This window comes from Triturus cristatus, chromosome 3_1, assembly GCF_964204655.1.
Source record: "Triturus cristatus chromosome 3_1, aTriCri1.1, whole genome shotgun sequence".
NCBI classification, from domain to species: domain Eukaryota; kingdom Metazoa; phylum Chordata; class Amphibia; order Caudata; family Salamandridae; genus Triturus; species Triturus cristatus.
The window spans coordinates 817,171,530-817,199,396 of NC_140583.1; the positions used below are offsets into that span (position 1 = coordinate 817,171,530).

Consider the following 27,867-nt stretch of genomic DNA (forward strand, 5'->3'; position numbering starts at 1 on the left):
TACCTCAGAAGAAGCAAGCGGGTTCATGTAGCCAACTCATACCTCTCCTCCAGAGAGTCCAGGCTTGGGGGTGGCGGTGAGGGGGCTAGGGGGGGTCAAGACAGAAAGGAATCCTATTCTCATACTTCCTTGGGGTCCTTTGCTCCTAGATTAGTTTTGTGCTCCCCACTTGAACCCAGTGGCACAAATTAGGCCCTGCAGTAATTTCTCCCAGAAGAACAAAAAATCTGTACGGGACTTTTATCTGTGTTTATTCTGTCTTGCCCTGCCTACCGAAGAGATCCTTCTGTACTGTGGGCGGGAGCAACACATCCTAATACAACACGAGGGGACTCCTATTTTCAACTCAATATATTTTCGGGCACCAGGTTTCCAGTATGGACTTCAGCACATAACCCGACAAAGCTGTGAGGGGAGAGAGAGGCCAGTGCCAAAGTAGTTGTATAATTTTGGTTAGCTAATACAACCGCAATTTTATATATTACTGGACATCGCGAAACCCAATGCAGAATGGGTCTGCACGAGCCCTATTTCTAACCGTCTCAGTGGCAATAGTATACCATTGAGTGTTCGAATTTTAAAGTGTAGCGATTTAGATCGATTACAGAAGAAATGTTTTTTTCTCATTTGTTAGTTCAGTCTATGTCCGCCTCCCAATAAGGTATAGCGACAGAGTAAGAAGGATATTCTCGACTTGGCTATTTCTCTTGTTTCTTTCTTTCTTTGTTGTTGTTTTTTGTTTGTTTTAGAAATGACGCTGTGCACCTAGTATCTGCTGTCATAGCCTGTTTGGGGGGGAAATACTTTCTTGTGAAAGATTCATAAACATGGTTATATAGATTGAACTGCATGTTTCAATTTGAAGTATAGCAGGAAAGGTCCACACTATGTTACCACCTCTGCCCTTAATCAAAGCTGCCACTTTGGGAAGATATCTCCAAGCACTGCCATTTTAGAGGAGAGAGCAGTAGGCCAATGTCATGAGCAATACCAATAGCTCTAACTTTGACAATGCCGAGACCATTGCATTGTAAATGCTTGTTCTTTGTGTTATGTACTTGTCTTCATCCACTGCTTCTGTTTTATAAGCTACTTAGTGTTTGAGAACTGCACACGAGTGCTCATGTATTCACTCGCTCCTTCTCCTCCCACCCGCCCCATCCATATTGTTTTTTTCCCTCCACAGCTCATGCTGTAATGTGTGTCGCTCTTTATCCCCCTCCTCACCCACCACTCTTTCTTGTACTTCAGTATTCCACCTCCCCCCCGCACCCCCCCACATGCCGTTCCTGGACAGAAAACTGAAGACAAAGTTAGTTTCTTCTTTTAATGGCTGCAAATGCTCGTAAATTAAAGGGCATCACTGTAGACAAGCTGCTGCTACCATGGTCAATAAGTTTATTTCTACCCCTCATGCCATTGCACATCCAGAAGAAGAGGAAATAAACAGCCACTGGCTAGCTAAGTAAATACAGAGGACTCAGTAAGCCTTCTTTAATAACCATGTCCTCCTCCCCCAGAGAGTCCCTTGAAACTTAAAACGGATGTTAAATCCAACCACCTAAAGCATGAGTCACCACAAAACGCAAGCGCTCTACAGGGCAGGCAGAAACAGCTGCTGAATGCCATTCACACTGCTTTTGCCAATTTCAGGGGTGGGGTGAGTGGACAGAAAAGAGAAGCAAGATCGTCTCACCGCCCATGAAGTCTGTTCCCTCAGGACTGAAGTAGATCTGCTGCTTCCCGCAATCTAAAACAAACACATGGAGATGATGTACGGAGCGCTGAAGCTTTTTAGACACTCACCCCCAGTCACAGATCTGGGTTGCATCCATCATCGTTCTTTTGCTCACTTTGCCACCCAAGTTCAGACCCAGCCATATGCGAATCAGTCTTGACCCTGTTCCTCTTTGCCTCCTTGCTTCCACCCTCTGGTTGTCCATGTTGGCTTCTTGTTCCCAACGTCCCCCTCCCGTTGTCCGTGTTGTAGCTTTGCTTCCACGCTTCCCCCTCTCATAGTCCCTTTTGGCTCTTTCTTCCCAACCGTCTTCCTCACGTTGTTGGAGTTGCCACCTTGTTGCCACTCTCCCTCCCGGTGTCCAAGTTGCCCAGGAGCGTAGCTTCAGAGGGGCATGTTTGGTATGTTACACCCCCTAATAAATGTGTTCTATAGTAAATAGTTGGGTACAGGTGCTTCATGTCAGGTATGGTGAAGTGCCTGTCGGACAAAAATACACTCTTTTGTCTCTGTTTTAAAGGTCCTAAAAATGGTTATATTACAAATGATTGAGTTTTAAGTATCCACCCTCCTCTCCCTTCCTACTGCTCCTTAAGCCCCTCTCATGTCCTGCTTCTTATATAATGTGTTTTAACAAGATACCCCAGCCTTATTATTGGGAAATCTGGGGCTAATACCCCCCAGCCTTACTGCCCAAGCTTCGCCCCTAATGCTGCCTCCTTACTCACACCCTCCCACCTCCTACCTCCTGTTGTCTGTGTTGGCTTCTTACTCCCACCTGACCCCCCATTTTCTGTGTTGCCTTATTGCTCCCAACCTCCCTCTTGTTATGCATGTTGCACCCCCCTTTCCTCTCGATGTACGTGTTGCTGCCCCAGAACCTACTATCCTTCCCGTAGGGTGTTGCCCCCCACCTATCCATAACAAAAAAGAGCTATGGTTTGTAGAAGGCAGGCAGTGTCATAGCATTTTTTTCCTCTCCCTGCCCTCCTTTCATTGTGTGCAATGCCCCGTTTACCTGTCCATCCTCTCTCCGCCGTACATATTGCCTTCCCCACATGGCATAAGAAAACAAGATGCAATAGGTCTCGCATTTTTCTAGAGTTAGAGCTATTGGTGTTGTAATGGAAATTTTTGTTACATATGAAGATGTCTGTTTTTAGCATCTTTCAAGTGCCCTTAAGTAATGTCTCAGGGCTGCTGTATTGCCAGTGAACCATATGTTTATTTATGCTTTGGTAGAAGTGAGCATCCAGTCATTGAGGGTCAGTAGATAGCAGGGTGGGGGAAGGTACGTGTCTTGTTGCAGCTTAGGAAAGTGCAGCCCCATTGGGCCCCCGGCGCTAAGCAAGCACCGCATTCCTGCTGTCTGAATAAATGCACAGCACACAGGGGGAGGAGAAATGAAAAGAGGGATGATGGTGTAGAGGCCTTGGAGCAGGAATGTACTGGCTAAAAAGAAAGGGAGGGTGTGCACAGGGAGAGGAGAGGAGACCTGCAAGGGGAGCCTGAACATTTTCAGTGATAATTAGAACACGCAGTAGACTATGTGGCAGAAGGGAACATTTAAAAGCAGTGATATCAGAGGAGTGGTGGTGGGGGCGGGCAAGCAGTGTTGTGGGTGGGGCAAGGGTGTGGTGGAATATGGCACAGGGAGATTAAGTGACGCCTCTGAAATGAAAGCTCCATTTAATTTTAATTAAACAAATTACAGAAGAGCTGCGACCTCGGAGGGGTGATGGGTGCAAAATACCAACCCTTCTCTTCCAAAACAACCGTAGATTCAAGACCAGTCCCTGGCCACATGCTCCTCTGCAAGCATCCAACGTGGAGAGATATGGAGCCCTGCTGCAGCGTGCTAGCACACTCGGGAACAGGAAGCAACCAACAACAAGGGAGCAGTCGCATAGCGCTCTGCAGGAATAAAGGCGCATGTGTTATAAAGGGCAGAGCACAGCTCTGCAAGCGCGCTGATTCTGAACACATAAATGCAAGCTTAAAGTGAAAGTGCGGCCTATAATAAAGTCTTGATATTTTCAAAAGAGAATATGGCTGCCATTTTTTAAGTGAAAGTGCGACATGTTGCACTTTAAAAAATTAAGACTTTCTGTTTGAAATCGTGAAATAAAAGAATGACGCTCCCACTATATTTAATGAAAAAGTGAGACATGGGAGCGTTAGCAGCTATAAAGAGCAGCTCTTCATAATTCCGAGGAGAATAATGAGGAGCGGAGCAAAGGTGGACATAAGTGAGTTCCTGAGCCTGGAAAAGCGTAAACGAAAAAGAGTGCTCAGAGAGAAATAAATAACATGATGAGTAATACCACATGTAAGAGGGACAGTCTTCATGGGAGGTTACAAAAGAAAACAAGCATTGGCATAGCCAATAGGTCTCGCTTTTGGGACCTTATAAGTATTTAGTTATGCAGCACAATATGCATGCAACAACATCAACTGTTGCATGGCTCAATAATTATAAGGTCCCAAAGGCGAGACCTATTGCCTATGCCAATGCTTGTTTTTGTAATCAGGAAACCCATGTTTTCTTTTGACAGATTAAAACACATCCCACATGGGCCAGCCACGCAGTCATACACTTTCCACCGATGCCCTAGCACCTTATAAGACTGTGTGTTTTATCTTGCACACCTTTTAGCTTGGCCACATGCCAAGGCTTGACAATAAAAGTAAACTAGGAGTCAAGCTTTGGTCCTCGTGCAGAACATCAAAACACTAGTACCTCATCTGAGCGCAAGCCCCTGCAGTGGAGTGTAATTTGTTTACAAATGCGCTTCGTAAGGGGTGCGAAGCACCACATACAACTGTAATATAATGCTGTAATGTGATCAGTGTCTGTCCCCTTTTCAAACTTTCAATGTATAGGCTGTACACCACATCCACTTTTTTTTTTTTTTTTTTTTTTTTTTTTATAAAGACCTTTATTGTGCAAAAGTATGGTCACACTGCGTCACGCCAACAACCCGGAGGCAGGCCGCAATATCAACAAAGGTTTACAATTGAGGTGTACCAGGTTAGGAGACGTAAACAATGTAATATCCTAGCATTAATGGCGATACACACCCTCAACCCTGGTGAGGAGTACCAAGGTGTAACCTGTGTAGAGTGGATTGGTCTTACATTTTTGGGTTTCGTGTACTAGAAACGAATCCTAGGCTCACGGTCTCATCCAGGCACTCCGGCGAGTACTAGGACCGCAGCACATGAAAGAGGTACTGAACAGGTAAATCGTCCACTACCACCTTTTCACCCAACCCCCCCTGCAACAATCGGAGGGAAACAGCAAACTTCGGTGCAGAGCTATTACAAAAAGACAAAAAAAAAAAAAAAAACCAACAGACATCTCATCTCGCATACGCAGGGGCTCACGTACAAGGGCCCGTCCGTCATAGAGGGACGACTACAAGCAGTATCGGTGGCTGCAGGAGGATCGCAGGGCAGCGGCCATGGGGCTGGGGCGGGGGAGGGGGGGGGGGGGAGGGAACGCAGCAGGACAAAACGGCAGGGCGCCTGGACGGGAAGGGGGGCAACACGTCAAACCCGATAGGATGCAGCAGGCAGGGGATCCGGCAAGAGCAAGACATTCCACAGCCCTCAAACACATCCACCAAGCATGTATCCATCCATCCCAACTCAATGCTCACAGGGCACAAAGGTTCACCCCATGTCGTCCGAAACACCCGTCCCAGGGGAGTCCACAGAGGTATCCGAACCCACCCGCTCTCTAGTCCACTGCAGGAACGGTTCCCAGATGTCATTGGGCCTAGACGCGGTGGGCATCGTCTCCCAGTAGTTCGTGAGTTGTGTCTGACCATATGTAACGTCTCGAACCCATGCGGCGAACGTGGGCAAGGCTCCACGGCCCCAGTGTATCGCCACCTGGCGTTTAGCGTAAAGCAGCAGCATCGCGTGCAGTTTCCTGTCAACGGGCTCGGTGTCTTTAACGTATCCCAGGAGCCCCAAAAGCGGAGTGGGTTCATCTGACCTGTGTAAAATGTGATTGATGGCCTCAAAGATGCTCGACCAGTACTCATCCAGCCTTGGGCAGCTCCACGCCACATGGAGAAAGGACGCGTCAGCACCACCACACCTCCAGCATGAAGCGTCAGTGCGAATTCCCATGCGGTGTAGCAACACTGGTGTGCGATAGTACCGGTGTAAGAATTTGAAGTGGACCAGCCGTAGCCTATAGTTCGGTGACAGCGCCGTGAGCTGCTTACAGCAGTATTCCCACATGTCATCTGACAGGGCACCGTCCAGGTCTGCGGCCCAGGCCTGTTTGGCCACAGGCACAGTGAGCGGGGCCTGCTCCTGCATGCAGTTGTACAGTCTTGATACCAGTTTCGCGGGGGAGGGTCGTGACAGCAAGTTCTGCAGGGCATCCAGTTGTGGGGGTTCCTCGGGGAATTGAGGCCACATCTTCTTGCAGGACTCCCGGAGAGAGTGATACAGAAGCGCGTCCGAGAACGAGGTAGGCTGACCGTCCTCCCGGACACCCAACGCTCCAAACGTCCCATCAGGGTAGATGTCTGCGAAAGTAGCCACCCGTTTCCCCTGGAGCGTGATGGTATCTCCCCTGGCGCAAAGGCAGGGCAGCATCGGGTTGCTTCGCAGCGGAATGGCCGGCGCATAGAGCAAGGGAAGGCCCGCCCTCCGGCGCAACTCCTTCCATGACCAGCGGATCATTTCAACGGTGTCCACCTCCTTCGAGGGGCGGGAAACCCTGCCATACAACGCCACCCGAAGTGGCAGCGGGGCAACCGCGGCCAATTCCACCGCTACATGCGGCTGGTAGGGGGTGGGGAATACCCAGAAGTGCAAAAATTGAGCCTGAGCGCACAGCGAGTAGAGCTTCAGGTCAGGCGCCCCGAGGCCCCCCTGTCACAGCGGGAGTGTGAGCAAAGCCCAAGAGGTCCTTGCCTGCCGCCCAGCCCACACCAGAGATACAAGTAAGGAGCGGACTCGTGCATGGAAGCATGCTGTCATGGGCAGCGGAAGATTAACGAACAGATATAGGAATTTCGGGAGAACTACCATTTTCGCCAGTGCAACCCTCGCAACCAGGGACAGGGGAAGTTTGTTCCAGGCCTCCACTCTCCGCTCCAGCCAGTCGACCGCTCTGCCGAAGTTAAGAGACCATAGTTCCTGCGTGTCCCGACTAATCCAAATACCTAAGTATTTGACCGCGTCGGTCTCCCAACGTAGGGGGTAGTCCGAAGGAGGTTGAGCTGTCTCGCCAGTTAGAGGGAACGCGACTGACTTGGACCAATTTATAGACACGCCCGCCAGACCCTCGAAACGTACAAATTCTCGGAGCAGTGGATTCAAATTCTCTGCGGGGCTGGAGACATACAGAGTGACGTCATCTGCATAAAGAGAGATCAGCAGACTACGAGAGCTGAAGCTTATCCCTCTCGCCGTGTGGTGTTGGCGTATTCTGGCCGCCAGTGGCTCCATCGCAATAGCAAAGAGGAGGGGCGACAGTGGGCACCCCTGTCTCGTCCCCCTGGAGATGGGAAAGGGCTCGGACACCAGGCCATTTACTCGCACTCGAGCTCGAGGTCTGTCATATAGCAATTGGATGAGAGTAATAAAGTTACGACTGAAGCCCATCCTGCTCAAGACACGAAACAGGTACGGCCACTCCAACGAATCGAAGGCCTTAGTCGCGTCTAAAAACACGACTGCAGCCTGGACAGAGGGGTGGAGATAATGTAGGATGGAGAAAAGTGTTCTGAGGTTGTGCGAGGTGGCACGGCCAGGAATGAATCCTGACTGGTCCGGGAGAGCGATGATCGGCAGCAGCGGCTGCAACTTGTCTGCAATGACTTTGGCGAAAATTTTAGCGTCCACATTTATGAGAGAAAGGGGACGATAGGAGTCCAAGTATGATTCGTCTTTGTCGGGTTTTAATAGGGTGACTATGAGCGCCTCGCGCATGGAGTCCGGGAGGGCACCCAGCTCCAGCGCCTCCACGAATACGGAGTGCAGTTTCGGGGCCAGTTCTTCAGCGTATGTCTTGTAAAACATTGTGGTTAGGCCATCTGGGCCGGGAGCTTTATTTGCTGGCATGCTCTTGATAACCTGAGCTATGTCTTGGGCCGAGACAGGCAGGTCCATGTATTGTCTATGGTTGTCATTGAACCAGACAAGGGCGATAGAGTCAAGAAAACCGTCCAGGGAAGGCGGAGCAGCAGAGTGCTTGGACGTGTAAAGGGAAGCATAAAAATCGGCAAAGGCCTTCAGCACCGCCTCTTGGCCCATGACCTGCGTCCCCTCACTATTCCTGATGGTGTGTATATAATGCGCCTGAGCCTGAGGAGCGATCAGTCTAGCTAGTGTCCTGCTCGGCCTGTCGCCTTCCCCATATCTGCGGGCTTCGGCCTGTTTCCCTAAAAACTTCACCTCCCTCTGTGCCTCCTCGTTGAAGTCCAACAGTTTTGCTTTAATACTTCCTGCAATAGCTAACGTCGGGTCTCGGCAGAAAGCCAAGTCCAGCTCCTTGAGTTCTTGCTCTAGCTTAGCCAGTGTCCGACGTATGGTATGTAGCACCCCTGCCTGCCGAGCTATGCACTGGCCCCGTATCACCGCCTTAAAAGCGTCCCACACCACGGCCTCAGAGGAGGCCGAACCCTCGTTTTCGGCAAAGTACTTGACAATGTCATCTCTGATTTCTTCCGTGAACACCTGATCCGTAAGGGCGTGGGCCGGCAACCGCCATGAAAACGCCCTAGGGGCCACGTTGGGCACACGCAGCTCTAGCATGCAGGGGGCGTGGTCCGAGAGCGACCTGGCCTGAATGTCAACCTCCCCCACCCATGTAGCCACCTCAGGAGACAGCAGCCAAAAGTCTAGGCGGGACCAAGCGTCATGATGACTCGTAATACAGGTCCCCACTCTCTCCCCAGGGTGACGAAGTCTCCACACATCAGTCAGTCTCCCCTCCTCCATCACATCCAGCAACGCCTGTCTCGCCTTTGCATGCGTAGGTCTACTAGCACCCCTTCTGTCCCAATCATCGTCCAACACAACATTGAAATCCCCCCCACCACTATCAGGCTACAATCGAGCAACACTATTTGCGCCCAAACATTTCGAAAAAAATCAGGGTCGTCTACATTTGGGCCATAGATAGCGGCCAGAACCAGCGGCCTGCCCTGCAAGGAGCCATGCACCAGTACATAACGACCCTCCTTATCCAGTACACAATGATGCTCTCTCCAATCCAACCCTTTCCGTATGAGGACAGCCACCCCCCGGGCATAGTTAGAGTAGATAGCTGAATATACATGCGACCACCTGTGGTGTTTCAGCCTGGGCGATGGGATCGAGTTGATGTGAGATTCCTGCAGCAGGCAAATGTCTACATTGTGTCTGGTCAACATGTTATGCATCAATCTGGCTTTTTTATAGTCCCCAAGGCCACGAATGTTCCAAGTCCACAGTTTAACTCCCCCCATGTCTATAGCACATCCAAGGCGACCAGGCCGCCACCCCGCCCCCCCCCCCCACACCGACAGGCCCAGGCCGCCGCACACCCCCGCGCAGCACAGTCATGAGAATATAGATTGCAACTCGCTCCACCAGCACCGGTAACCGAACATTCAACATCCCCCCCCACCCCCCACCCACGCCAACCCCCCAATCAGGTTGCGCTAGAATCCCATATGTGCTCTGAATCGCACTTGAGTCAAACAAGAACAAAAACAACGGGAGATTCCCCATGGGGCGAGGTGCTCCTAGCTGACACCCCTGAATACACAGGGTGGCTGCACACTGAAGGTAATACGCGACACCCGAGGGGGCCCAGCAGCATGGAACAAACGGTACCTTAGTTGTTTGCCGTCCAGTACGCCTCAGACCTGTGACACCGTCAACAACCAAGACCCTCCCAACAGGAATAGGCCAGCTCCAGCAGTTCCAGTAGTGCCCTCCATTTCACCTCTTGAGGGAACCAAACAAGCCAGCGAGTGTCAGCTTTAGCTGAAAGGGGCAACACAGACCCCATCACCCTCAGTCCCTCAATCGTTGTCGCTTGTGCGGGCCGCTTCCTCCTCCAACCTCGGTGATTTGCGTCTGGCGCCAGGGCCACTGACATGTTTAGCAAACTTCAAGGCTGACTTAGCGTCGGTGAAGAAGTGGGCAGTTTGTTCATGGAAGATCTTCAATTTGGCTGGGTATAGCAAGGAGTATTGGACTCCGGCCTGCATCAAGAGTTTCTTCGCAGGTATGAACTCCTTTCTGGCAGCCTGGACGAGGGGGGTGAAATCAGGGTAAAATGAGATATGATTCCCTTTATGGATGATCTTGCCTTTTTCACGGGCCATCTGCAGGATGCGGTCCCTGTCCTGGAAATTGAGCAGCTTGGCTAATATAGGGCGTGGGGTGGCGCCTGGTGGCGGTCTCTTGCCCAGTGTCCTGTGCGCCCTCTCCACCGTAAATACCTGGGACAGGTCCGGGTCAAACAGCTCGTGTAGGAGATCAGTCACGAAGACCTCCATCTTTCCGGTGTTGTCCGTCTCCGGAATGCCCGTGATTCTAACGTTGGACCTCCGGGAGCGCGCTTCTAGATCGTCCGCCTTAGCCCGCATGGATTCCAGTTCGCGCTCAATATTGGTTATGTGATTTTTCGCCTGCTGCTGAAACTCGGTACATTCAGTATGCCTGTTTTCTAGGCAGTCTAGCCTCGTTTCGTGTACATCCACTTTGGACTTGACCGCCTCTAGCTGTGTGGCCATAGCATCCAACTTAGCGTCGATACTCTTCAGGCTAGATCTGACCTCCATCATTAAAGCGCCAAAATCAATCTCAGCGGCAGGGCTCTTGGGAGGAGACGACGCGGCTCCCGTTTCCGCTGTGTGTTGCTTGGCCTTCTGCTTATGGTCAAAAGTCAGTTTGGGCTGCTTTGCATCCTTCGTGCCCCCCATCTCTGACACGCGCGGAGCACGGGGTGCAGGCTGTGGTAGGGAGCGCTCCCCGGCGCACCGCGTATGTTTTTAGGGCCGACAGGCACAGTGTGAGTCGTTGCAGGAGGGAACTGGGGGGCCAGCAGCCCCGATCCACGGTGGGCTGCTCAGTGTCCTTCTGTGACCCCACCAAGGTCCCCCCACGATCTCCGGGCGGAGGATAGAGCACGGGAAAGGCTCCGGCAGGATCAGGCTTAGGTAGTTAATACAGTTCCGTGCCCGGGAGCGGAGCTCCTGGCAGCAGGGCAAGATCGATACCCGTACGCCAAACGGCGATCCGCAGGGGCTCAGGGGTGCGCCGAGCAGGGGGTACACGCAGGGTGGGCTGTAGTGCGCCACGGGTCCACAGCTTCTCCTCTATCGACCCAGTAGCCCCGCAAAATGGCGGCGTCACGCTTCCGCCCAAGCCCCGACCCTCCCCCGAGCCGTTACCTCCGTCTAATGGTCGCTCCGCTCCCCTCCTCCGTTCACAATGGTCTCCGCGTGGTGGCCGCTGGCAGCTCCCAGCCCCGCGCCACGAGCGCCAGAGTGGTCTCACCTCCGCCGATCTCCGTAGGCCCAGTAATCCCCGAGGCTCGGGCAGGTGTCACCGCCGCCTCGGGCTCCTCAGCGGCAGGCGGGCCTTGGTGCACGGGCCGGCGTCACCCGCGGCCGCCAGATCTCGGCGCCCAGCCGCTCGCGAGCTGCAAGGATTCAGTTGATTGTGCCTCCGGACTGCCGCAACAATTACACACGGAAGCCGGGCCCCTCGGTAGCGTTGTGTAGGATATTGAAGGATTTATTCATGTGCAGCCGGCGGAGCTCACTCAAAGAGCGGCCATCTCGCTGCTCGGTTAGCCACGCCCCCCCACCACATCCACTTTAACCGCAGCTTGAAGCATTTAAACATTGATCTATTTTACTTGTTACATTTTCTGAAGTACTAAAACAGGTCACCTAATAACTCCAGGGCAATTTGATAAATAATAGTATTGGCTGAAACACTAGCGAGGTTGTCTGGGTCCGTACAAGTTATTCAAAGTTCAGATATGGGTTTCTATCGGGCATGTGTAGCCGTCACATGTGTACAGACGTACAAATGAACACTCGGTTTTGTGCACCAGTGCTAATCCTAAATACTGTTTGGTGTAATCTCAGCATTTCTGTAAATACCGAATTACAGATAGATACTTAAACAACAAATTAAATTAGTGTACAGACGTACAAATGAACACTCGGTTTTGTGCACCAATGCTAATCCTAAATACTGTTTGGTGTAATCTCAGCATTTCTGTAAATACCGAATTACAAATAGATACTTAAACAACAAATGAAATTAGTCTAATACAAAATGTGCAGCAAATTCAAAAGTAAAACTTTACCACAGAACATCCCCACTTACAATATATTTTAAAACTTTCTGAGTGAAAGACAGAACAAAACAGCCGTTTACCATTCATTTTCGAATAAACACGCAACACCTACCTTGACATCGTTTTTCTTCCTTCTCTGCATTACCTGACTTGACAGGTAAAACAACATAATCTGGCTATAACAAAACCTAAAAATGACATATGCAAAATTCTCAGGCACTATGTTGCGGATCGAGGTAGACCTGTTTCCGGCTGAACAAGTTTCTCCCGAGTAGATTCTCGAAAATGAAGCTACAGCGCTATCACTGCTCTGAGCCGTCACGCAGCATAATAGGAGGGAGGGGAAAGCTGCTGCCAGAGATGGAAGTAGGACGGCGCTAAAAAAACCTCGGCTCATTGTTGTAATTTTTTTTATCTGGACTCAAGTTTTTTTTAATACAGCATGTTTTCGAACGTAAAAGGAAATGTTTAAATCAAAATGGTAAGACAAAATAAAGCGTTTTATTTTACAAGTCTGTAATTAGTGCAAATGACATTTCTTACAAACATTTCACGTTAAATATACTATGCAATTTGAGCACGTAATGCAAAGATTATTTTAAAAATGCTACTCTACGACTGTGCATTTCTTTCAAATATTTTATCTTGTTGACTGCGAATGAGGTTTTCCAAGATGGTGGTTCGTTTAGCCTTTGCCCAAGGGTAAACCGACTTCTCTTTCTAGAACTGAAATTTGATAAACCTCTTTGTTTACATGCTAATTGAGCAATCCCCCAGGACTAGCTGTGATTCTGGCCAAATCATACTTAAAAACGAATGTGTCTGTCTGTAATGCAAATGGTAAAGCGCTGTGATACCTTCGGGTTGAGTTTGCGTACAGATGCAAAAAATAAATTGCATGGACTGCGTGCTTCTGAGCAGATCTTCGGGCAGCACCATTCTTTCTTAGATAAATTAAGCACTGTATCCATTATTATAAATGAGGCCCTCTTTCTTAGTTGGCATGGTTGCAGCATGACCTCAGGATAAATTATGTTATATCAATGTATTCAATTCCATGCACGTAATCAGAATATAGGTGAGCATGTGTGCTAGTATTGTGCATTCTGTTGGGATTTATAGGAGGCGTTTGGGCACAGGCTTGAATCTAAGCAGAGGTTGCTCCGCCGTTCAGTCTTCTGAGATTGTTAAAGTTAATATCACTGAATTGACTAATGGAAGCACTCGATATTTACGGCGCTACAGACTCGCACAACAGCCTTGCAAGATCACCATCAACCAGGGCTTGATTTGCAAAACCACGTAAGTGCCTGGGCCCGGGATATTTCCCAGTAGTCACCATCAATAGCTCCTGCCACTGCTACGAAATGCAAGCGGCAGCTTTTACCTACTAAATATCACACTCAAACACGTGTGATATTTTTAACTATTCCAGGTCACCTCAAACTGTAGGAATGGGCATGTAAGTGCTAGTTTTATCATTTTAGCAGTATATTGATGCTACTGACGTGCTCTGCTAAACAAGCATTGGTCGCGCGGTCGTAAAAGTAACGCGGCCGTGAAAGCGAAAGTGATCGCGATCGCGGGGGCGCGCTCTGTTGTGGGGGAGGGGCGGAGCAAGGCGCGCTGTAAGGGTGACACGAGGAAAGCCAGGTGGCGGCTGTGCGCGTGCTCGCGCGCATAGCCGCAAGCTTAAGGCCAGCAAAAGCGTGTGGTCTGACCTTTAACAGCCCACTTACTAAATGTCTCGCCAGAGCAGCGCATGCGATGGCTCAGGTGAGACCTGGAAAAGGAGGTACTAGTGACCATATTAACCAATGATAAGCAGGCATTTACAAAGGACAGTAAAAGGAGCCAATTAGAAAGATGGGTGTTGCTTAGTACCCAAATCCTGAATACAGCATGTCTCGAAGAGATAGCGCAAGCGTTGCCTAGGCTAGACCTAAAAATAAGGTGCAAAGGTGCGCACACCACTGGTCGCATCATATGGCTTCCCCCTGGGGTATCCAGGGGTCTAAAGTTATTCTATGCCGCAGACATAGAAAGTGGGTGACTCTGCCATTCAACTTTCTTGAAGAAAAAATTTAACTGGTGGGAAAGTTCTCTGTTCTCTTCTGCAACATTGACCCCTCAGCTCCCAGGGGCTAAAGTTGTTAAATTGTCTTCTGTTGTCTCGTGAGGATACATACCCTCCCCTGGGAGTATAAGAATCAGCTTAAACAGGGCTCGACAAATCCATTCGCCCGCTCGCATTTGCGAGGTAGAATCAATGAGGATGAGCTATTTTTAGGTCCTATTCGCCCTTTCTGGCGAGTAGGAAAACAAACTAACTTTAGTCCTCTGTCTTTAAAAACGGAGCAAATGTGACAAGATAACAAGATTTAAAGGCATTTTTATGGCTCACAAAGCGAATGAGCAATAAAGATGCTTTTAAATCTTGTTAACTTGTCACATTTGCTCCGCTTTCAGAGACTGAGGTCAAGTAGGTTACAGTTAGGTTGAGGAGATTTTTCAAGGTACTAGACCGGCAGGACTAGTATAATTTTTCGGATTTTTCGAGCCCTGTTAAAGTGTGAGCTCTCCTCATCTTGGAGACTGAGCCTTACTTCTCCAGACCCTAGCAAATATCTAAGGGCTAAACCCCCTCTTCTCCGGTGAAGTAAAAGTGTGTACATAATTAGTTCTTTCCAAGATCTTTCCCTAACATCCCCTTACAGTGGCTGCATCATCTAGGGAAAGGGAGAACCCCGCAAACAGCCTCTTACAAATCACCATCACCAGAGGGATCCAAAATCTGATCCCTATGACAGTACACTAGAGAGGCAACCGCAGATTGTCTGCGCAAAAGAGAGTTGCCAAAGAAACTAACTACCCTTGCCTTCATTCTGGGAACATCTGCCTGAAAGGATCCACATGCGGCCTCCAGTGTCACTGATCCATTATTTTTCTGAGATGCCTCAGAAATTTACTTGTGTTTTTATAAACACTTTAATTCCTCATCAGTAGTACAGATAGAACCCTCAGTCCCCTTTGCGCTAGCTTGAACATCTTTAGGGCATGGTGACAAACAAGAGGAAACACGGTAAAAAAAGACTGAAATAGAACTATTCACCACCTGATTCATTCTCTTCATCGTGGCAGTCACCACTGAAAGGCTTATATCATGGACACTTAAGTGGGTATCCTCATTAGTAGACTTCTGCTTACTACCCTCAAAAAATTCTTCCTGTTCTGAAGAAGAGCCAGATCTCTCTGACTCCTAAATCCCATCCCGAGGCAGACTCGGCTTTCTCAAGCCACGTTTATCTGTGCCTTCCATTATAAAGCCATCAAAAAAAACTTAGGCTAGCAGCCAACAGGAGGGAAAAGAAGAGAAAAGGAGTGGGAATGTGTCTCTCACTGAAAATCCAACACAATAGGATTTAGTACAAAAAAGAGAATACTTATTCTACAACCCAAAATGAAAACGTTATCGTTCTTAAATATTAAAAAAAATTATAAATGTAATGGGCTCAGGAAACATAATTGGTATCGGAAAAAATTAAGAAAACTGCACTTTTAACCAGAATACCTAATTAAAGGCAGAAACAAGGATCTTTCTCCCTAAGACGCGCTGACCCAATGAGCTGTACCCCAGGAAGAAAGGTTAGCCTGGCAGGCTGTAAACTGCTGACAGCACAGGCATCATATGATTAAATGTGCCCAGGCCAAATGCAAACAAAGAACAAGCATTTGAAATGTTATAGGTCTCGCATTTGTTGAAGTTGAAGCTATTGTTATTGTAAATGCTAATATTATTTACGTATGCAATAGATGTGCCCTCCCCACCTTAACTCCTTCGCTGCTAGGCGTTCCAATCCCCCCCCGTGCTAAGCCTTATTTTGGCTATTTGGGGTAGGCCCCTGTGACATTTTGTCCATATAAGGTATCCATGCCAAATTTGCGGCCTTTTCTTCCAACATCCTGGGGATTTTAAAGGTACCCAGGGTTTGTTGATTCAGGGACCCAGAAACTATCTAAAATACCGCTACATTTTGTTTCTTTTGGGGAAAATGGGAAAAAGTGCTGCATGAGAATGTGTCTGTTTTTTTCCCTGCAAATGGTATCAACAAAGGGTTTGTGGTGCTGAAATCACCATCTTCTCAGCTTTCAGGGACAGACAGACTTTTGTAAGATAAAACCAACATTTTTACACAGTCTTGCCATTTTTACTGGGACATAGCCTATTTTTGCTATTTTTTGTGCTTTCAACCTCCTTCCAGTTTGTGGTAGAAATGGGTATAAAAGCAATAATGGATCCTGGAGAGGTATACATTTCCGAAAAGTAGACAAAAGTCTGAATTCAGCAAAGGGTCATTTGTGTAGATCTTTCAAGGTTGTTTTAATAGAAACTAACAGTTAAAATAAGAAAAATTGAAAATGAGTTGAAAACCCCCACAATTTGTGCCAACGTTTCACCTGTAACTTCTTCTAAGTATGACAGATGTTTGAAAACAATATACTGTTACATCCGCTGGACCCTTCTGGTTATGGGGATTTGTAGGACTGGTAGGTTCACCAAGAACCCGAGGAACCCAGAGCCGATAACTGAGCTACGTCTTGCAATGGTTTTTCATTGTGTACTGGGTATAAAGCCATTCATTTGGGAAAATATAAAGAGTGAAAAATAGGTATCAAGGGCACCTATGTATTTCCGAAATGGGAACAGTAGCTTTTTGCACATCTCCGAAATTATGGGTACCCATACTATTATGTGAATTATAGGACATTTTTCAAACTGACTTATTTTTTTACACATTGTCTTACATTTGGAAGTCAGAAATGCATAGAAAGTCGATAGGTAATAACAGTTGCTCTACAATTATGTGTTCCCCCTAAGTCTCCTGATAAAAATGGTACCTCACTTGTGTGGGTAGACCTAGTGCCCACAACAGGAAACAGGCCAAAATGCAGCATGGATTCATTACATTTTTCCACTGAAAACTGACCCCTTTTTTTGTGCAATGTGCCTAGCTGTGGATTTTTAACCCTAGCTCTGCCGGCACATAGGGAAACCTTGCAAACCAATACATTTTTGAGAACTAGACACCCAGGGGAATCCAGGAGGGGTGACTTGAGTTGCTCTCACCAGTTACTGTTACCCAGAATCCCTTACAAACCTTGAACTTTGTCCCAAAAACACATTTTACTCACATTTCTGTTAGGGAAAGTTCTGGAATCTGCATGGATTCACAAAAGTATACCAATACTGCATTCCCCAAAGTCTTCCAATAAAAATGGTACCTCACTTATGTGGGTTGGCCTAGTGCCCGCAACAGGAAACGGGCCTAAATGCAACATGGACACACCACATTTTTACAGTCAAAACTGACCCTTTTTTCCATATTGCTTAGCTGTGGATTGTGAACCCTAGCTCTGCCGGCACCTAGGGAAACCTAACAAACCTATACGTTTTTTAAAACTAGACACCCAGGGGAATCCAGGAGGGGTGACTTGAGTTGATCTCACCAGGTTTTGTTACCCAGAATCCCTTGCAAATCTCAAACTTTGTCACAAAAAAACAAATTTTCCTCATATTTCTATGATGAAAAGTTCTGGAATCTGCACGGATCCACAAAATTGTACACACCCCGCATTTCTCAAAATCTTCCGATAAAAATGGTACCTCACTTGTGTGGGTAAGCCTAGTGCCAGCGACATGAAACAGCCGAAAACTCAACATGGACACACCACATTTTTACAGTGAAAACTGACCCTTTTTTTCAAAGTGCCTAGCTGTGGATTTTGAACCCTAGCTCTGCTGGCACCTAGGGAAACTTGGTAATCACATACATTTTTGAAAACTAGACACCCAGGGAAATCCAGGAAGGGGTAACTTGTGTGGCTCTCACCAGGTTCTGTTACACGGAATCCCTTGCAAACCTCAAACTTTGTCACAAAAGCACATTTTCCTCACATTTTTGTGATAGAAAGTTCTGGAATATGCTTGGACCCACAACATTCCACCCCCACATTCCCCAAAGTCTCCCGATAAAATTGGTACCTCACGTGTGTGGGTAGGCCTAGTGCCCGCGACAGGAAACAGGCCAAAACGCAATGTGGACACACCACATTTTTACAGTGGAAACTGACCCTTTTTTTCAAAGTGCCTAACTGTTGATTCTGAACCCTAGCTCTGTCGTTATCTGGGGAAACTTAGCAAACCTATACATTTTGGAAAACTAGACACCCAGGGGAATCCAGGAGAGGGTGACTTGTGTGGCTCTCACCAGGTTCTGTCACTCATAATACCTTGCAAACCTCCAACTTAGTAAAAAAAATAAAAATAAAAAATTTTCCCCACATTTCTGTGATGGAAAGTTCTGGAATCTGCATGGGTCCACAAACTTTCAACCACCCTGCAGTCTCCAAAGTCTCCTGATAAAAATGGCCCCTCACTTGTGTAGGTGGGCTAAGTGCCCGCGGCAGGGAAGGGCCCAAAACGTGTTGTGGAGACATCAAAATTACCTATCACAAAACAACCTGGTTTTGCAAAGGGGAACACCTGGGTTTGTGGCCCTGCATTCGGCGGACATCTAGGGAAACCTACCAAACCCAGACAACTTTGAAAACTAGACACCCGGGGGAGTTCAGGGAGGTATGTCTTGTGTGGACCCCCCAATGTTTAACTACCCAGAATCCTCTGCAAACCTCAAACGTAGCTGAAAATATCAAATGTTTCTAAAATTTCTATGTCGGAAATTTGTAGGATCACTGGGCTGAAACAAATTTCCTACCACCTAGCGTTCCCCCAGATCTCCTGATAAAAATGGTACCTCACTCGTGTGGGTGGGTCAGGTGCCAACGACATGCAAGGGCCCAAAACGTATTGTGGAGATATCAAAATTACCTCGGCGGCCATCTAAGGAAGCCTACCAAACCCACATATTTCTGAAAACTAGACACCCTGGGGAGTCCAAGGAGGTATGGCTTGCATAGATCCCCCAACGTTTCCCTACCCAGAATCCCTTACAAACCTCCCATTTAGCTGGAAAAAAAATCACTTTCCCCACACATTTTTGTGTGGAATGACCGTGCCGGCACAAATGTCCTAACACCCAGCGTTCTCCTTGTTCTCCCGAGTAAAATAATACCTCACTTGTGTGGATGGGCCAAGGGCCTGTGACTGGGAAGGGTCCGTAACATAGGGATTAAGGGTGTAGCACAGTGAAATCTAAGCGCTACATTTTGTTAAAAATATGTTTTTAGCTGATTCTGCATTGGACTGCCACACAAGCGAGTTATCATTTTACTCATTAGACCAAGGAGAAGGCTAGGTGATAGGACATTTGTGCCAGCACGGTGATCCCACAAAAAAAGTGTGTTGGAAAAAGTGATTTGTGTTTCAGCTAAATTTGAGGTTTGCAGGGGATTCTGGATAGGAAAACATTGGGGGATCCATGCAAGCTACACCTCACTGGACTCCCCAGGGTGTCTAGTTTTCAGAAATGTTGGGATTGGTAGGTTTCCCTAGAAGTCCGCGAGCCCGGGGCCAAAAACCCAGGTGCCCCCCTGTAAAACCCGGTCGTTTTAATATAGATTATTTTGAAGTGTTCACAGTACGATTTGGATCCCACAACTTTCCCACACAGAAATTTGAGAAAAAATTCATAGCAGGGATTCTAGGTAGGAAAACGTTGGGGGATCCATGCAAGCCAATCCTCCCTGGACTCCCCCGGGTGTCTAGGGGCCCAGGGCGATAAAGCCCATTAGGCAACAGGGATTTTATTTCCCTCAAAGTTCGGGATGGGGGCTGCCTAGAACTGGCATGTCAATACCCCCACCCCCCAAAACAAATGCCACAGTCTTTCTGCACCCCCCAGGAGGCAGATGGGGGCAGTAGCCCCTGGTCTGCCCCCCCCCCCCCGGAGGAAGGGCAAAAAGCCCACTAGGCACCAGTGATTTTTTTTTTTTGTATACGTAGGGGTTGGGGCTGGCCAGAATGGGCATGCCAATGCCCCCACCCAAACAAAATTGCCACACTCTTTCTGCCCCTCTTCCCCCCCGCCCCCCCAGAGGCAGATGGGGCAACAGCCCCTTATCTGCCCCTCTGGGAGGGGCAGAAATTCCACTAGGCACCAGGGATTATTTTTTTCAAAGTTCGGGGTGGTGGCTGCCCAGAATAGGCCTGCCAATGCCCCCCCCCCCTCAAAAAATGCCACAGACATTATTTATTTATTTGAGGAGTTTTATATAGCGCTGGCTAGACCCGGAGGTATCCGAGCGCTTTACATAAGGATCAGTGAGTTACAGTTTACATAGTTATGCAGAACGGGTACAGAACATTGGAGAAAAGAACATGAGATTACACAATAATGTGAGTTATTAGCGCAAACACACGTCTTCTGGGGAGTGAAATGGTAGAGGGGGGATGGTAAACGGGTAGAGAAGGCAGGTAGGGAAAACACAACGGGGAGGTGAGGAAAACAATGTCCGATGTCCGGCTAGGTAGGTGCTGGCCGAGGGTTGAACCAGAGTCAAACTTCTCTATAGCTGCATAGGACAGCTCCACCGGGCATCAGCCAAGGTTGCTCAGGCACTGTGGTGGGTATAGACAGTTACGGTTTACGCCCAGGGGGCATTGTCAAAGTTCAATCAGGAGCACTGGACACAGTGTTGCTGGTAAACGCCGACTGCCTCCTCCCCCAGCTTGCCCTCAGCTCGGAGGAGGAGAGTTGGCAGGGACAGTTCCAACAGGATCCCAGTGGTAGCGGGACCCAGGCTGATGCATAAAGCAACAAAACAAAAAATCGACCAAAACAGCAGTGACCTCGGAGGGGTGGTGTGGGCCTGCGAGCAGTGTTGTGGTAGGGGTGAGGGGGAGGCATGGGGTGATAAAGGAACAGCAAGCAAACGAAGTGACTGAAGTTTCATTGCACAAGTAAATAGAACAGTTAAGGAGCAAAGAGGCAGGCCAACTAAAAGAAAGAGTTCTCTTGAACTATAAATAACCTGAAGAGTAAGAACACATGTAAGTGAGGCAGTCCTCATGGGGGGATACAAAATTCCAAAAGGAGGGACTACTAAGTGTATTAATCATTGAAAAGCCAGCATTTCTAAAGGATAGCAAGAGGAACCAATGAAAAAGATGTGCGTTTTTTCAAGCCTATATCCTAGATACACCATCTCTCGAAGAGATAGCGTAAGCGCTGCCAATTCGAGACCTAAAAAGGTGAGTGAATGCTGCCCTTTTGACCCCTAAAGAAACAAGGCCAAGTGCAGTTCTGTGCACCAGGGAGAGAAGCCAGTGCTGCCGGGAAGGAAAGTGAAAAAAAGAGTCCACACCCATGACGTTGCCCCAAATACTGGCTTTTTAAACAAAAGAACACAATAATAACCACATATAGGTACCAGCAAAGAAGCACATACAAAACAAAAAAAATCAATACTATATTTGAGATAACATGCACTTAAAAAGTTAAATAAAGACAATTGTGAAAAACTGAGAGGCGCTTATATTCCGCTAGAGCTGCAAAAAAGAGGAAGAGCTCTCTTAGTTGGTTATTTTTACTGAGGACTGTGAGATCATCTTGACCTTTATGATGTAATGTACTGAAGAAGGAACAGAATGTTAACTTGGTTCTTTGTTTGGCAGTGCAATTTAATATGTTTTTTCTCTTAATGTATGTTATAATGTGTTTTAGCTTTGGTGCTAGAGAAATAAGTAAAGAAGGTTAGGCATACTAGAGTTTCTGGCCTTGTTAACTAATGAAATATCACAATCACCTTTAGCTCCATCCTAAAAAAGAGGCATCCTCAAAAGTTCTCTACCAGCCACTGGATCTCTAAAAGTGATGCCCTATTCCAGGTAGAGTGTTTCTGTTCTCTTTGTACATTGGGTACTGCTCTGCTGGAGAATACTCTTTTGTCATATAATTTAATTTCCAGAAGCCATACTTCAAGGACTTGCCACAGGCACACTCTGCTCTGGAGGGAGCTCAGAATGGCATGCTTTTCTACTCTGCTCTACAGGCGGAGGATGGGCACTGGGCTGGAGACTATGGAGGGCCACTCCTCCTATTGCCAGGTATGTAGAATGTATTAGGTACAGGCCGACACCTGATGCAAATAGATTATGTTTGGAACATCCAGTACTAAGCTGCAATGTTAGAATGGTAACTTTGCTATACATTGCTTCTAGATATTACTTATTTAATCATTAGGGAGTAAGTGCAAGAAATGTGCACCAATACATTTCACTGGAATAACGGGGAAACATGCTCTGTTTTTTCTGGGTGAAGTTAGCCAGTGTTGTGTAGAGTGGTGCCTGTCTGTTCTCCATAATGAGGAGCTTGTCTCTTACCTTCTTCCCCTAGGATTGCCTTTGCTTGCTTCCCCAGAGATGTGTTCATGCCTACCCTCTTCTAATATGTAGAGTTGATTTGATGCCCTTTGACTGTATGTGGCCTTTCACCAGTGGGATGTAGTTGGTCTGTTATTAACCTGCCAGGATGAAATGGGTTGGTACGACCAGGTGGTCCGTCTCCCGATTGATGGATGTGCTCTCCAATAATCCTCCAGGATAGGTCTGCCTTCCTTGGATGGGGTTGACATGGCCCAATTAGGTTGAACGAGTCTCCCCTTTACCTTAGCATGTTCTTGTTCTGTCCTCCCTGTGATGGTTTACTTCAAGAGATGGGGTTAGGCTGTTCTCCTTGGTCTGCCTTTCTCCACTCTCCTGGGAGGACAGGGTCTAATTTTCCCTCCGGTTTTGTGTTGGTCTGAAAATATTACGATCGTCTCAGACATGGCATTGATTTAATTCCTCTGGGCTGCTAATGCTCGGGTAGAATTTGTCTCATTCAACATATTTGGGAAACTTATCTGGCTTTTGATGGATTTGCACTGTTAAACCTGCAATTTATTTTTATTTAGAAAGTTTTATATAGAGCAAACATGACCACCGAGGGTATCAGAGTGCTTTACAGATTGTGCAGTAGGACGAGTACATGCAAACACAAATAATCAACATATCGAAAAGTAAATAGACTTAGAATGACCAACATTCTCAAGAGCCTAGCATCTAGGACACAAGACAGCGTCAAATGGCCCAGGAGTCAAGTGGGGAAGGCAGACTGAGGCAGATATTTCTTCATCAAGAGCTCTTTAACTTCTGATTTGAAGAAGACAGTGGAAGAGATCACCCTGACTTCGTGGGGAAGAGAGTTCCAGATACTTGGCGCCTTACCTGAAAATGTTCGATTATAGGTCTTGAATTTTTGTGTTTTGAGTAAGAGGGTGCTGGCACTTCTGGAGGTTCTTGAACTACATGAGAGCTCCAGTTTCTGAGCGAGGTACATTGGGGTCTTGAGGTGGATGGCTTTGTGTGCCATGCATGCAATTTTTAGCTGTATCCGAGCTTCATAAGGGAGTCAACTCAGAACTAGCAGGTCCGGAGAGATGTGGTTGAATATCTTTGTGCCCGTTACAAGCCTGGTCGCAGCATTGAAGGTCACCCTAAGGGGAGACGTTTTCACTCTGGGCAGGCTACACAGCGTAGCACTGCCATAGTCCAGCTTTGCGATCACCAATGTTTGCACAGCAACCTTTAGGTAATGAGCAGGGAGATAGGGTTTGAGCTTCCTAAGGATGCTGAGCTGGAAGTTAATTCCTGAGGGAACTGATGTGTTTTTGCATGTTCAGACTCTTGTCTAGTATGATACCGAGCGAGGATGCCGAGTCCACGAGGTGAGGTCTGCAGTTAAGAACCGAAAGCTGATTCAACCATTGTTCATTGACCGGTAATGGCTTATGGGGTGAGATAAGGAGGAATTCTGTTTTTTTTTATAAACACATTTTTATTGATTTTGACGAAATAAAAGAATACACCAGCCATACAGCACGACACCATGAAAATCTAGGACTATAAAAAGAAGTTAGTGCCACCCAGTTTACAGACCTTGATAAAGGCATAGGAATATGAATTTGGGCATTCCATTGATGACTAAACCACACCCCCCAACCATTTCCCCCAAACCCTACGGTATTTCTTGGGACATCCACGTGCCTCATACATAACTTTCTCTTGCGTGGCGCACCAATCCACCCCAGCCCTCCATCGTCCGACACTCGGAGGTTCAGGGAGCTTCCAGGAGGCCGCAATGTCCCTTTTGTCAACCACCGTTGCAGTAGTGAAAAACAACTTCTCGTTCCGAGACCCATCCAACCCATCAGTGATGCCCAGGCTCGTGTGCTTTGGGTCATGGGGGACATCCCACACTAAAATTTTGGTAAAATCCTCCTCAATTTCCCCCCAGAACCACGCCAAGAGGGGGCATTCCCACACCACATGGAGGATGTCAGCTGGGTCGTGGCCACACCTAGAACAAGCGGAGGTCGGGCTGAGTCCCGCTCGGTGAAGGCGCATCGGGGTGAGATATGCAGCATGTAAATAATAGAGTTGCACCAAGTGTAATCTAGCGGATGCGGTGACCGTCTTAGGAGCCATAAGGGCGTCATGCCAATCCTCCTCCTCCAAGGTGATCTGAGCCTGCAGTCGGTCCAGGGAAGTGGGAGTATTGTTGATCAGTGTGTGGTAAATGCGGGAGATGCCACCATTCCCTAAATCCCCAAACATAATCTGAGCCTCAGGTGGGCTGTGATCAGGAAGATGTGTACCTGTTGTAAGGTGCGTGTGTAGGGCATGATGCAATTGCAAATACCTATAGAATTGTGATTGATGCAGGGAATATCTGCTTTGGAGGTATCCGAAGGAACGCATGTGATCCCCCACCCACACATCGCCTAATTGTGAGATACCTATAAGGTCCCAAGCCCTGAAACCCTGCAGCTCGCTAACTTCTTTGAGCCAGGTCCCCTGCCACAAGGGCGTACATTGTGTCAGTGTGTGTGTCCATTTGGTGTGCTACAGTGCAGGCCGCCAGGCCAGCAACACTGAGCGCATCACCTCTGGTAGGCGCAAAGGGATAGGGGCCCCGTACAACATGGCTTGAATCCTGGTGAGGCCCAATTCCCCGACCTCGAGCCTGTAAGCCGGGTCAAACCATCCCCCATTGAACCAATAATGTATGGAGAGAAATCGCGTGGCCAGATAATACAAATAGAGATGGGTCATCCCCTGACCCCCATCAAACGAGGAAATCCTGCAGACATTGAGTGCCAGCCGGGCCCTACCTTTCCCCCACTAAAACTTGTTGGCCATGCTAACGAGTTCGCGAAACCAGGCCCTGGGCAAGCCACAGGGGTGTTTTGGAGAACATAGAGGAAGCAGGGGAGCACCATCATTTTAAATAGGGCGACCCTCCCCATAGGGTTCAGGGACAACGACTGCCACTTCTGGAGGTCCGCCTTGGCCCGTTTCACCAGAGGAGTGACGTTAAGGGCCCAGCTGAGCTCAGGGAGAAACGTCAGCCATATTCCCAGGTATTTGAAGGATTGGCGGCAAAGAGGAATATTGGATTGCCAATCAAAACATTCGCGGGACAGGTGGAGGGGAACTAGAACAGACTTCTCAGGGTTCAACTGGAGGCCAGAGGCCCGTTCGAAGGAATGCAGAATGCGGAGACAACGGGGGCCTGACCGGGCGGGATCTGCTAAGTAGATGAGGATGTCATCTGCGTAGAGTGCAATTTTGTCTGATTTGGTGATGGGCCACACCCAGCCCCGCACATGCTTGCATGACCGCATCAGGGATGCCAAAGGCTCTATCACCAAGGCAAAGAGCAGGGGGGAAAGGGGACAACCCTGTCTTGTTCCCCTGCAAACCGGAAAAGGCTCTGACAGAACCCCGTTCACCAGGACACTAGCCCGAGGAAAGGCGTAAAGAACCTTGACCATGGCACGAAAGCGGGTACCTAGTCCCATCTTGTCCACAACATCCTCTTAAAAAAACCCAATCCACCGAGTCGAAGGCCTTCTCAAAATCCACAAGAAGAATCGCAAGATATGGGGTGAGGAGATGTCGGTGGGCCAAGCTGATAGCAATCTACGGGGACAGTGCCTGGTGCCGCGTGAAACCGGTCCTAGGATGCTTGTTTCCGGTCCAGGGAGGACCTGGCTTGGCAGTTCAGGCTGGACTGTTACCATGAGGCACAGGGTCAAGGCTGATTTGCATATGGCCAGGTCTAAACTGGGGTGGCATGGTGAGCAAAAGAATGATGGATTTAACCCAGATATCTTGACTGGGGTTGAATGTTTTGATTTGTTCTGCATTCCGTCCATCAATTGTGTGTCTTTTGCTTTCTCACCCTAAGTGCCCCAGGTATGCCCAGACGTGGGTCCTGGGCTCACTGGGCCACTGGAATCAAGCTATCTTGGCTGAAGAGGGGTGAAACCCCAAAACCGGTCCTAGGATGCTTGTTTCCGGTCCAGGTAGGACCTGGCTTGGCAGTTCGGGCTGGACTGTTCCCATGAGGCACAGGGTCAAGACTGATTTGCATATGGCCAGGTCTAAACTGGGGTGGCATGGTGAGCAAAAGAATTATGGATTTAACCCAGATCTCTTGGCTGGGGGTGAATGTTTTGATTGGTTGTGCATTCCGTCCATCAATTGTGTGTCTTTTGCTTTGGTGCTGCGTGAGGGCATGAACCCGCATTGGTCAGGATGAACCAACGTGGACAAGTGGGGTTTGAGTCGCTTGGCGAGGATCGCGGCGAACAATTTAACCTCGGTATTAATGAGAGAGATAGGGCGGTAATCTGCACATCGTGTCGAGAGCGGCTGGGACTTAGGAAGAACCACAATGGTGCCCATGTCTGTCTCCCGTGACAAGAAGTCCTTTTCAACTTTCTCCCGGAACAGTCCCGCAAGATGGGAGGGTGAGAATATCTCGACTGCATGTAGTACTCTTGAGGGAGGCTGTCCGGGCCCGGTGTCTTGCCTGAAGAAATAAGGGCAATTGCTTCCCCAATCTCCTCATGTTTGATGGGGCGGTCAAGATCTTCTTGACTATTGGGATCCAAGCTGGGAAGGTGGCCACCCTCGACCTCCAGCATTTCTGCGAGAGAAAGGGATGGAGATCGAGCCTCATACAGTTGATGGTAGTAGGATGCAAAGGCACGGGCCATCTCCTCTGGGGAACAACACATCGAGGAATCCAGCGCCACAATTTCGGGAAATATGCGGTTCGCCCTAGGATATGTGGCAAGGGCGATGGAGGAGAGAGCCATTTTTGTCGCCCCAACTATATACCCTGGCCACGGATGAGCGCCAAAGGAGTTTTGCCGCGTCCAGCGACAACTGCTTGATTTCTGACCGGAGCTGGGCAAGAAGTTGTGCATCAGGGGCATCTGTGGATTGGATGGAGGCATGCTCGAGGCGCAGTCCCTGGCGACCCCACTGATCGTGGAATTGCCCGCTTCCCACAGGACGCCCGGTGAGGAGACAGATCCGTCGTTAGAGAGAAAATAGTTTCTGAGTTCCCGTCCCACCACCTTCCGAGACTCCTTGTCTTGGAGGAACCAAGCATTGAGTCCATGTTTGCCGCAACAGGCGGGGGGGGGGAGGGGGAGCGTGCGATTTGTTACCGGGGAGTGGTCGGAGATACCCCGTGGGAGGATAGCGACATCCTGAATCATGTGGCAGTACGTTGATGGAACAAAGATGGCATCAATGCGTGCCTGTGTGTGATGCGCCGCCGAAGTGTGTGTAAACTGTTTAGAATGTGGGTGCCATATACGCCATGCATAGCACAGACCTAACGACTAGGACCAGGTAGTCAGCTGCTTCGCCTGTGTGATTCTACTAGGGGAGGGGGACCGGTCGCATCAAGGTCAGGTGAGGAGATTGCTTTAA

At 48.5% G+C, this 27,867-nt stretch overlaps 1 protein-coding gene across 1 annotated transcript in view; it reads left to right on the forward strand.

Annotated features, from left to right (window-relative positions):
- Positions 1 to 27,867, forward strand: part of LOC146861102 (lanosterol synthase-like) — a 202,556-nt gene that overhangs the window by 12,923 nt on the left and 161,766 nt on the right. The window contains exon 3 of the mRNA XM_085645161.1: positions 22,002 to 22,140. Coding sequence (XP_085501287.1) covers positions 22,002 to 22,140 — 139 coding nt within the window. The remainder of the gene's footprint in view (positions 1 to 22,001; positions 22,141 to 27,867) is intronic.